The sequence below is a fragment of the Symphalangus syndactylus genome, chromosome 13, assembly GCF_028878055.3.
Source record: "Symphalangus syndactylus isolate Jambi chromosome 13, NHGRI_mSymSyn1-v2.1_pri, whole genome shotgun sequence".
Taxonomy (NCBI): domain Eukaryota; kingdom Metazoa; phylum Chordata; class Mammalia; order Primates; family Hylobatidae; genus Symphalangus; species Symphalangus syndactylus.
Window position 1 is genome coordinate 24,954,366 of NC_072435.2, and position 12,240 is coordinate 24,966,605.

The 12,240-nt window shown below is 41.7% G+C and overlaps 2 protein-coding genes across 6 annotated transcripts in view; both read right to left on the reverse strand.

The window, feature by feature from the left end:
* Positions 1–12,240, reverse strand: part of LOC129459522 (zinc finger protein 578-like) — an 82,237-nt gene that overhangs the window by 37,542 nt on the left and 32,455 nt on the right. The gene's annotated exons all lie outside the window — the stretch shown is intronic.
* Positions 2,640–12,240, reverse strand: part of LOC129460665 (zinc finger protein 761) — a 31,591-nt gene continuing 21,990 nt past the window's right edge. For 3 of the 5 annotated variants that reach the window (XM_063615541.1, XM_063615542.1, XM_063615540.1), the window contains 2 exons: positions 11,720–11,846; positions 2,640–6,252 (listed from right to left, as the gene is read on the reverse strand). In XM_063615541.1, the coding sequence (XP_063471611.1) occupies positions 4,070–6,252; positions 11,720–11,846 (2,310 nt within the window). In that variant the 3' untranslated portion in view covers positions 2,640–4,069. The remainder of the gene's footprint in view (positions 6,253–11,719; positions 11,847–12,240) is intronic. The other 2 variants (XM_055238822.2, XM_055238824.2) reach the window with 2 other exon arrangements.

The window sequence follows — 12,240 nt, forward strand, 5'->3', positions numbered from 1 at the left end:
GTACTGCCTTCTCTAGGCCCCTGTCATCACTTAGAAGGCCAGAAAAGAATGGGATTTGAAAGAAAACCTAAGGTAGTTTTCACTGGGCGCCCACAGTTTGTGGCGGGAAATGAGAACTGCTTTATATGGGCTTTTCGCGGGGGTGGAGAGGGTTGGGGGTTGGGGGGAGGGTCAGTCCATCCTATATGCCCACTGCTATAGGAAAATTTGGGGACATCTCTGGGAAGGAACCTGAAGACAGAGTAGAAACTCACATTTTGTTCTCCATGTAGCAACTTATCATACCTGATTCTCTCCTATGGCAAAGGATTATTATAACATATGATGTTTGCTGGAAGTTTCTTTTTTTTCTGGAGATAGAGTCTCACTCTGCTGCCCAGGTTGGAGTGCAGTAGCACGATCTCGGCTCACTCCAACTTCCTCTTCCCAGGTTCAAGCGATTCTCCTGCCTCAGCCTCCCGAGTAGCTGGGATTACAGGCATGCGCCACCGTGCCTTGCTAAGTTTTGTGTTTTTAGTAGAGACAGGATATCTCCATGCTAGTCAGGCTGGTCTCAAAGTCCCAACCTCAGGTGATCCGCCCACCTCAGCCTCCCAAAGTGCTGGGATTAGAGGTATGAGCCACCGCACCCGGCCTCTATGTAGCTTTTTAAAAATCCTTGTAGCTATCTTGTTTAGGAATAAAATGGAAGGCAGGTTTGTCTGGTGCAGTTCCCAGCTTGACTTTTCTCTTTGGCTTAGTAATTTTTATTTTTCTTTCACAAGCTTGTGACAGCCATAATGCTCTGACACACTGATACTGTTTTATGTAGATTTTTCCAATATAGTAAAGTCTAAGGGTCTGTCATGAACTGGGTTATGGGAGACGAGAAGATTCCCAGGAGACTCCTGGTCTCAACCAATCCTCCCACCTCAGCCTCCCAAAGTGCCAGGACCACAGGTGTGATCCACTGAACCCAGTGGAGTTAAAAAAAAAAAAACCCAAAAAGCAATACAGAAATAAAGGTACTCTATGGAATTATATCATTTGACTTTTTTTGAAATGAAAAGTCTCACATATTTATTACTGAACCCAGCCAACCAACGGGTTCATAACAGATTCAGAGAGGAAAAATATATTCCCAATAGAACATGTCCAACTCTCCAGATAGTGGTGACATTTTCAGCTTGATATGGTAACGTGATAGTGACACTCAGACAGCATAAAAATGTGTGCCATCTCATGTGCAATTCCTTATAGACCCAGCTTGGTTCTTCTCCAATGTCTCCTTTTAAAGTTGTACCCGATTTTATTACCTGTTTTGATCTGAATCCACTGGGGAATGGAACGATTTTGCTTTTGTTTCTTGGCCAGGAATCGCTTAATCCTGAAAGTCTTATAAGAAGATCTGGTGAGAAGCAGAGTCAAGTACACACCACGAGAGGAGAGAGGAAGAGAAGGGGCTTGATATCTTTTTTTTTTTTTTTTTTTGAGACAAAGTTTCGCTCTTGTTGCGCAGGCTGGAGTGCAATGGCGCCATCTCGGCTCACTGCAACCTCTGCCTCTGGGGTTCAAGCGATTCTCCGGCTTCAGCCTTCCTAGTAACTGGGATTACTGGCATCTGCCACCATACCCAGCTAATTTTTGTATTTTTAGTAGAGACGGCGTTTCACCATGTCAACCAGCCTGTTCTCGAACTCCTGACTACTATTTCTTTTTTTTTTTTTGAGAAGGAGTCTCGCTCTGTCACCCATGCTGGAGTGCAGTGGCATGACCACAGCTCACTTCAGCCTCGAACTCCCAGGCTCAAGCCATCCTCCACCACAGACTCCACAGTAGCTGGCCCTGCAGTCATGTGCCACCATGCCCAGCTAATTTTTGTATTTTTTGTAGACAAGGGGGTTTCACCATGTTGCCCAGGCTCGTCTTGAATACCTGGGCTCACATGACCCACCTGTCTTGGCCTCTGAAAGTGCTGGGATTATAGGCCTGAGCCACTGCATCCGATCTCATCATAAATTTGATGTTTCTTCTTGTTTTAATTTTAGCAGAATTTATATTGCTTTGATAGTCTCTTTTCAAACTCATGTCTTATCCTTCTGAGTGCCTTAAACTACAGCCTGTTCAGACATGTTATAACAGACTTGTACCAGTTTGTTTTGTTGCAAAAACTGAAATTCACGTACAATTTTCTCATAATAGGTATTTTTCCATGAACTTCTTCAAGATCCCTTGTACTAGAAAACTGTATTCAAGAGGACATTAAAAAAATTTAGATATTCAAGTGCCACTTATTTCTGGGATGCAAGGATGGTTCAACATATTCAAGCAAATCAATGTGATATACCACTTGAACAGAACAAAAGATGAAAACCACATCATCTTAATAGATGGAGAAAAAGCATTTCACAAAATTCAAAATCCAGTCATCATAGAAATCCTAAACAAAATAGATAGAAAAGGAAATTTACCTCAACAATAGAAAGACCATCCATGAAATGACCAATGAGTAAATAGTCAAGGAGGGAAAATGGAATCCCCTTCCTGGAGGATCTCACATGATGCAAGAATGCTCTCACCCCTTCTATTCAATCAATACTGGCTGTCCTAGCCAGAGCAATGAAATAGCAGAGGAAATAAAACTCATTCAAATCAGAAAGTAAGAAGTAAAATTATATTTGTTTGTAGATGACATAATCTTCTGTGTAGAAAATCACAAAGAGTCAACCAAAATACTACTGGAACTAAGTAACATATTCAGTGGATTTGCACAATGCAGTATCAGCACCATAAATTAGTTGAATTTCCATACTTTAACAATAAACAATTTTAAAAGAAAATTGTAAAACACTTCCATTTGCTGGAGAACTTAAAGTAAGAAATACTTAGAAATAAACGTAAAAAGGTCAGCAGTTTGTACCTTGAAATCTACAAACATTGATCAAAATGATTAAAAACACAGAGCTACAACCCATATTGATGGCTTGGAAAAATTAATATTGTTAAATGATTATATAACCCAACGTGATTTAGATTCAACATGATATCCATAAAAATCCTTATCAGTTTTTTTAAAGAAACAAAAAACAGGCTGGGAAAATGGCTCACGTCTGTTGGCCAGGCTTATCTCAAACTCCTGACCTCAAGTGATCTACCCACCTTGGCCTCCCAAAGTGCTCGGATTTCAGGTGTAAGCCGATGTGCCTGGCCGAATCCTCTTAACATAAACACTAATGTCAATTAATGCTTGAACTCAATGTTAAGTCAATACAAACTCAGGTCAATGCTGAATTGACCCTAATGTCAATTAATGCTTGATGGTTCGCTCTACTCATTGCATATGGAGCAACTACCTCCAAAATGAATTTTCTCATATTCTGCAAGGAGTGAACTCAGACTGAAGACCTTGGCACATTGATGACATTTGTAAGATTTCTGTCCAGTATGCATTCTCTGATGTCTCATGAGGTGTGAAGTGAAGGCTTTGCCACTATCATCACACATGTGAGGTTTCTCTCCTGTATGAATTCTCCTATGTTTTGCATAGGATGAAACTTGACTAAGACCTTGCTGCAGTCATGACATTTGTAAGGTTTCTCTCCAGCATGAGTTCACCGATGAATTGCAAGGAATGAACAATGTCTGAAAAATTTGCCAAATTTATTACACTAGTATTATCTCTCTTCGTTATGGATTCTCCAATGACTCACAATGGTTGTAGTGTTACTGAAGACTTTGTGACAATCATTACATTCGTAAAGTTTCTCTACACCATGGATTGCCTGATGGTAAACAAGTGTTGACTGCCCACTAAAGGCTTTGCCACACTCATTACACTTGTAAGGTTTCTCTCCAGTGTGAATTCTAGGATGTTGTGCCAGGTGTGAATCACGCCCAAAAGCCTTGTCACAAACTCTTACATTTTTATGGTTTCTCTCCAGTATGAATTCTCCTATGTCTTTCAAGGTTTGATGTGCGACTGTAAACTTTGTGACATTCTTCACATTTATAAGCTTTCTCTCCAGTATGAATTCTCCTGTCTTTTGAGGCTGGATTTGCAACTGTAAACTTTATCACATGCTTCATATTTCTAAGGTTTCTCCCCAGTATGAATTCTATGATGACCTGCAAGCTGTGCTTGTTGATTAAAAACCTCACCACATTCATTACGCTTGTAAGGTTTTTCTCCAGTATGAAGTCTACGATGGCATGTAAGGTTTGACTTCTGATTAAAGGTCTTGCCACACTCATTACACTTGTAAGGTTTCTCTCCAGTATGAAGTCTACGATGGCATATAAGGGATGACTTCTGACTAAAGTTCTTGCCACACTCATTACACTTATAAGGTTTCTCTCCAGTATGAAGTCTACGATGGCATATAAAATATGACTTCCGACTAAAGGTCTTGCCACAGTCATTACACTTGTACGGTTTCTCTCCAGTATGAATTCTCCTATGTCCTTCAAGGTTTGATTTCACATGGAAAGCTTTGTCACATTCTTCACATTTGTAAGGTTTCTCTCCGGTATGAAGTCTACGATGGCATGTAAGAGATGACGTCCGGCTGAAGGTCTTGCCACACTCATTACACTTGTAAGGTTTCTCTTCAGTATGAATTTTCTGATGTGTTTCAAGGTTTGCTTTGAAACTGTAAGCTTTGTCATTATCTTCACATTTGTAAGGGTTCTCTCCACTATGAAGTCTACGATGGTGTTTAAGTGTTAACTGCTGATGGAAGGTCTTGCCACGCTCCTTACACTGGTAAGGTTTCTCTCCAGAATGAAGTCTACGATGGCATGTAAGGGATGACTTCCAACTAAAGGTCTTGCCACACTCATTACACTTGTAAGCTTTCTCTCCAGTATGAAGTCTATGATGGCATGTAAGGTATGACTTCCGACTAAAGGTCTTGCCACACTCATTACACTTGTATGGTTTCTCTCCACTATGAATTCTCCTATGTCTTTCAAGGTTTGATTTGAAACGGAAAGCTTTGTCACATTCTTCACATTTGTAAGGTTTCTCTCCAGTATGACGTCTACGATGGCATGTAAGGGATGATGTCCGGCTAAAGGTCTTTCCACACTCATTACACTTGTAAGCATTGTCTTCAGTATGAATTTTCCGATGTATTTCAAAATTTGATCTGAAACTGTAAGCTTTGTCACATTCTTCACATTTGTAAGGTTTCTCTCCAGTATGAAGTCTACAATGGCATGTAAGGGATGACTTGTGACTAAAGGTCTTGCCACACTCATTACACTTGTAAGGTTTCTCTCCAGTATGAAGTCTACAATGGCATGTAAGGGATGACTTGTGACTAAAGGTCTTGCCACATTCATTACACTTGTAAGGTTTCTCTCCAGTATGAAGTCGATGATGGCGTGTAAGTATTGACTTCTGCCTAAAGGTCTTGCCACACTCATTACACTTGTATGGTTTCTCTTCGGTATGAATTATCCTATGTCTTTCAAGTATTGATTTGAAATGGAAAGCTTTGTCACATTCTTCACATTTGTAAAGTTTCTCTCCAGTATGAAGTCTATGATGGCATGTAAGGGATGACTCCTGACTGAAGGTCTTGCCACACTCTTTACACTTGTAAGGTTTCTCACCATTGTGACATCTACGATGGCATGCAAGGTATTGCTTCTGATTAAAGACCTTGCCACATACATCACATTTATATTGTTTCTCTCCTAAATGGATTATCTGATGTTTCCTTAAGAGTGAGCTATAATTAAAGGCTTTGCCACTCTCATTACATTGGAAAGATTTTCCTCTCATGTGTACTTCCTGTTTTTGTGTGAGTAATGAAGAATTCCGGAAATTATTCCCATAGTTATTAGATATATGGGTTTTGGGCCTACAAGAAATTCTTTGGGCTGTTGAAACCGAGGAAGCATCATTGACAGACTTTGCAACTTGATTATCAATTTTCTCTTCGGTCTGAAATATGTGCATTTCAGGCAGATGCGAAGGAAAGCTTGATCCAAGCTGATCTTTAATAGGCTTGTTTCCAGCATGACTTTGATCATATCGGTCTGTACTACCAGTCAACTTTTTGATTTTTGTCATGGGTGCTTCATGGCCATTTCTTTCATCTTCTTGCCATTGAAATTCAAAGTCATGAATATCTTTATCAACATCCTGGTAGCAAAAATCTCCAATGTGATGACTTTCATGTCTTTGCAATGTGCCTGCGTGGATCACTTCTCTGTTGCCTTGCGCTGTTGACAAGACCTCCTTCATCGTGCATTTGGAAGAGATATCTACAAAATATAGACACCAAAAGCTTTCAAATTAAGTACAGATTGTAAATAATGCTGAAATGTGTAAATATGACACAAAAAACAATACTTATTTTAAACTTTCCAAACATGACCCTCAAAGTTTAGGAACAGAAAAGCAAAAGATTCTTTAACAAATAAAGGGCGATTACATTGTGCTTCAAATTATTTTTACGGAAGTCTATTTCCAATATCGTGACAAAACACTGACAGGGCACAAACATATGTGGCCTAAAGTAAGGAATATTTTTCCATTGTGACCCTAAAGTGTCTAACAGTTTGCAAAAAAAATCACTGTCACATCAATGAAAAGCATATATTCTTCATATTTACAGCATATTTACTGTATAGAAATAAATGCTAAAGGACCACACGATATACTATATTGGTACATAATCCACAGCAAGCTCATGTAAGGGTAACCAAAATCAATGGAAATTCTGTATTGTCAAACAATCATAGCACTGAGAAGACAAGAAAAGATTAGAAAATTTAGCCAGGCGTCGTGGCCCACGTCTAGTCCCAGCTACTCGGGAGGCTGAGGCACAATAATTGCTTGAGCCCAAGAGGCAGAGGTTGCAGTGAGCCAAGATTGCACCACTGTACTTCAGCCTGGGTGACAAAGTGAGACTCCACCTCAAAAAAAAAAAATAGTTAATACAATGTTTTTCTGAATAACTTCATAAAATTACCTATATCCACGCAGAAAAGGCACTTTGTGACATTTTAAACATTTTTTTATTTTTATATTTTTGAGATGAAGTTTCACTCTGTCGCAACTGGCTGGAGTTCAATGGCCCGATCTCAGCTCACTGCAACCTCCACCTTTTGGGTTCAAGCCATTCTCCTGCCTCAGCCTCCTGAGTACCTGGGATTACAGGCACACACCACCATGCTTGGCTAATTTTTGTATTTTTAGTAGAAACAGGGTTTCAACATGTTGGCCAGGCTAGCCTCGTACTTTTGACCTCAAGTGATCCACCCGCCTCAGCCTCTCAAAGTCCTGGGATGGCAGGCGTGAGCCACAGCATCCGGTGGCACTTTGTGACATTAACTAGTGGACTGTGTCAATTATATTGCATACCACATACCGACCGAAAAGCCTTATGTACAATCATAAAAATTAATTAGTAAAATATTGTAATCCATAGAAACAGGAAGCAAATAATAATTACATTTATACAACCTGCAAAATTCTAAACAATTCCCTATTAAGAAAAAAGCCACAACTTCTACTTACCACCAGCACACAATATAAGAACTGAAATACATGTTAAGATCACTACCTTCTGATTTATGAGGTCAAAAAAGTACACAGCATTATAAGGAATAAGAATTGACTAACGGCCGGGCACGGTCTGTAATCCCAGCACTTTGGGAGGCTGAGGCAGGCAGATCATGAAGTCAGGAGTTCGAGAGTAGCTTGGCCAACATGGTGAAATCCCAACTCTACTAAAAATACAAAAAAATTAGCTGGTCGTGGTGGCGGGTGCCTGTAATCTCAGCTACTTGGAAGGCTGAGGCAGGAGAATCGTGTGAACACAGGAAGTGGAGGTTGTAGTGAGCCGAGATTGCACCATTGCACCCAGCCTGAGTGACAGGGTGAAACATCACCTCAAAAAAAAAAAAAAAAAAAAAAAGAATTGACTAACAATGTCAGACGGTGCAATTATGATGTCACAACTATGTTTATGGAACAGCCAGGCAATATAGCAATTCTATATACATATATGCCTTGTTGGCCTTAATTATCTAGTTCACTATGCACAAAATATAAAACACAGAAATGTGTACTGGGAAAATTTTTAAACTAGGATCAGAGAAAAACATTTAATAAATTAAATTACACAATAAAAACATAGAAAATATGATGCAGGCTCCCTGGTCTGAATGTTCTTATTGGCCAAAAGCCAGGTTCAAAGTTCTTATTCTCTAATAGGATGTTCTGCAGATGGGGCCTTTGAGACAATTTGGTCACGGGTGTTGACCGCTCATGAATAGGGCTTGTGCTTTCATAAAAAGAGACATTAAAGAGCTCGTTTCCTGTTTCTCTTTCCACCATGTCAGGACACAGCAGGAAGGTGGCTGGGCTAAACCATGAAGAAGGCTCTCGCCAGGAACCAATTTGGCTGGCACCTTGCTCTTGGACTTCCCACTTTCCAAATTCATGAGAAATAATTTTCTGTGTCTGAAGCCTCCCAGTTTAAGCTATTTCTCTTTTTGTTTGTGTTAGAGACTGAGTCACACGCTATCACCCACGCTGGAGTGTAGTGGCACGATTCTCCCGCCTCAGCCTGGAGTCTTACTTTGTCGCCTGGACTGGAGTGCAGTGGGGCAATCTTGGCTCACTACAACCTCCACCTCCCAGGTTCTAGTGATTCTCCTGCCTCAGCCTCTCAGGTACTTGGGATAACAGCCATGTGCCAGCACGCCCAGCTAATTTTTGTATTTTTGGTAGAGACAGGGTTTCACCATGTTGGCCAGGCTGGCCTCGAACTCCTGAAATCAGATGATCTGCCACTCTTGGCCTCCCAAACTGCTGGGATTACAGGCTTGAGCCACCACGACTGGCCAATTTCTTGTATTTAGTAGATTTGAGGTTTCACCATGTTGGCCAGACTGGTCTCAAACTCCTGATTTCAAGTGATCGGCCCACCTTGGCATCCTAAACTGCTGGGATTAGAGGCGTGAGCCACCTCGGGTGGCCAGTCTAAGCTATTTCTGACAGGACAGTGAAATGACTGAGACAGGAACAGGAGCATCTCATCATCAACATCACCGAAGGCTGAAAAATCTGATTAAACAAAGGAAGTTTAGAGCCTGTACTATAAATCTTGTAATACTTGAAGCCATCTATAGCAATAACATGTTTTAAAAACTTTGAGGCTGGCCAGGCATGGTGGTTCACACCTATAATCCCAGCACTTTGGGAGGCTGAGGCAGGAGGATCACGAGGTCAGGAGATCGAGACCATCCTGGTTCACACGGTGAAACCCCGTTTCTACCAAAAAAAAAAAATTAGCCGGGTGTGGTGGCATGTGCCTGTAGTCCCAGCTACTTGGGAGACTGAAGCAGGAGAATCACTTGAACCTGGGAGGCAGAGGTTGCAGTTAGCTGAGACTGCACCACCACACTCCAGTCTGGGTGACAGACCGAGACTCCATCTTAAAAAAAAAAAAAAAAGAAAGAAATGAAAGAAGTCTAAAGAGTATCCCCAACCCACAGATACATACAAAGTTCTCCAGTAAAGGTAAATAAAAAGACAGACAGGCCAGGCACAGTGGTTCACACCTGTAATCCCAGCAGTTTAGGAGGCTGAGGTTGGTGGATCACCTGAGGGCGGGGGTTTGTGACCTGCCTGACCAAAAAGGAGAAAGCCTGTGTCTATTAAAATACAAAATTAGCCAGGCGTGGTGGCACACATCTGTAATCCCAGCTACTCATGACACTGAGGCAGGAGAATTGCTTGAACCCGGGAGTTGGAGGTTGGAGTGACCCGAGATTGTGCCATTGCACTCCAGCATGGGTGACAAGAACAAAATTTCATCTCATCAACAAATAAATAAATAAATGAATAGGCAAATAACAGGACAGATACAGAAACTGTTATAAGTGTACCTTTTCTTCATAATTCAACTTTTTTTCCTATTTAGAAGAAAAAAGCATGAAAACACAGTATCCTATATGTTGATGAAAATGCAACATACACAGAAATAATTCTGACATAAATACAGAGTTCTAGTGGAGAAATCGTTTTTGCAGGTTATGGAATTTCTTTTTTTTTTTTTTTTTTTTTTTTTGAGACAGAGTCTTGTGCCGTCACCCAGGCTGGAGTGCAGTGGCACAATCTCAGCTCACTGCAACCTCCACCTCCAGAGTTCAAGCGACTCTCCTGTGTTAGACTCTTGAGTAGCAGGATTACAGACGCCCATCACAGTGTCCGGCTAATTTTTGTATTTTAGTAGAGATGGAGTTTTGCCATGTTAGTCAGGCTGGTTTTGAACTCCTGACCTCAGGTGATTTGCCTGCCTCAGCCTCCCAAAGTGCTGGGATTACAGGCGTGAGCCGCTGGGGCACAAGAAACGTTTGAACCCGAGAGGCGGAGCTGGCTGCAGTGAGCCAAGATCGTACCACTGAACTGTAGCCTTGGCGACAGAGCGAGACTCCATCATAAACAAACAAACAAAAAAAGTAAATAAGAAGGGAGTCGCCGGGCGCGGTGGCTCACGCTTGTAATCCCAGCACTTTGGGAGGCCGAGGCGGGCAGATCACGAGGTCAGGAGATCGAGACCACGGTGAAACCCCATCTCTACTAAAAATACAAAAAAATTAGCTGGGTGTGGTGGCGGGTGCCTGTAGTCCCAGCTACTCGGGAGGCTGAGGCAGGAGAATGGTGTGAACCCAGGAGGTGGAGCTTGCAGTGAGCCGAGATCACGCCACTGCACTCCAGCCTGGGCAACAGAGCAAGACTCCGTCTCAAAAAAAAAAAGAAGGGAGTCAAAGCGTGTCTACACAAAAAAGCAATTAAACACAAAAAGTAGTAAATGAGAAATGAACAAAAAAAACCTACAAGAAATACAGATAATATGTAACAAAATCACAACTGTAAGGTCTTCTCCATCAGTAATACTTCAAATGTAAGTATTTAACTCTGCACTCAGAAACCAAAGACTGGCTCAGTCAACAGGAACCAACTACATGTTGTCTACAAGAAACTCATAGACTCATATTAGCCTTAAGGACACACATATGCAAATATTTTATTTTATTTTATTTATTTATTTTTTTGAGACAGAGTCTCACTCTGTCACCAGGCAGGTGTGCAGTGGTGATCTTGGCTCACTGCAACCTCCGATTCCCAGGTTCATGCGATTCTCCTGCTTCAGCCTCCTGAGTAGCTGGGATTACAGGCCCGCGCCACCACACCTGGCTAATTTTTGTATTTTTAGTAGAGACGGGATTTCACCATGTTGGCCAGGCTGGTCTAGATCGCCTGACCTTGTGATCTGCCCACCTTGGCCTCCCAAAGTGCTGGGATTACAGGCGTGAGCCATCATGCCCGGCCGCACCTATGCAAAAATTAAAAAAATAAAAGCCAATAATTAGGTATGGGGTTTGGCGCCTGTAATCCCAGCTACTCGGGAGACTGAGGAGGATCTCTTGAGCCCAGGAGATCAAGATGAATTTCAACAACACAGCAAGACCCTGTCTGGAAAAAAAAAAACTAAAAAATTTGCCTAACATGGTGGCATGCACCTGTACTAGCTACTGGGGGAGGCTGAGGTGGGACAATCACTTCAGCCCAGGAATTCAAGATTGCAGTGAGCCATGATCACACCATTGCACTCCACCCAGGGTGACAGAGAGAGACACCGTATCTAAAAAAAAAAGAGAAAATACAAAGATACGCAAGGGCACATCCCCACTTCTGGAGGGAAGTTATCCTCACCCAGGGAGACCAGGTTCCTATAATTCTCCAACATCACGTCCCTGTATAGAGTCCTCTGAGCAGGGTCCAGGCATTTCCACTCCTCCTGAGAGAATTCTATGGCCACATCCCTGAATGTCAATAGACCCTGAAAGGAAAACACATTTTAACCAAATGGTTATGGGAGGAGTTCTTATCTTTACAGAAAATGAGAAGAAAAGAGAGGTGAAAGCATGGATTTCAATGCAGTGAATATTCTAACAAATCTGAGTAAGGGATTTTTCACCACATTTTGTCTTCCCAGTTGTGTTTTACTAAAATTTTTTTGTTTTTGAGGTGGAGTCTCGGTCTGTCACTCAGGCTGGAGGGCAATGGTGCTGTCTGTGCTCAACTGCAGCCTCCACCTCCCAGGATCAAGTGATTCTCCTGCTTTAGCCTCCTGAGTAGCTGAAATTACAGGTGCACGCCACCATGACCAGTTAATTTTTGTATTTTTAGCAGAAAGGGGGTTTCACCATATTAGCGAGGTTAGTCTCAAACTC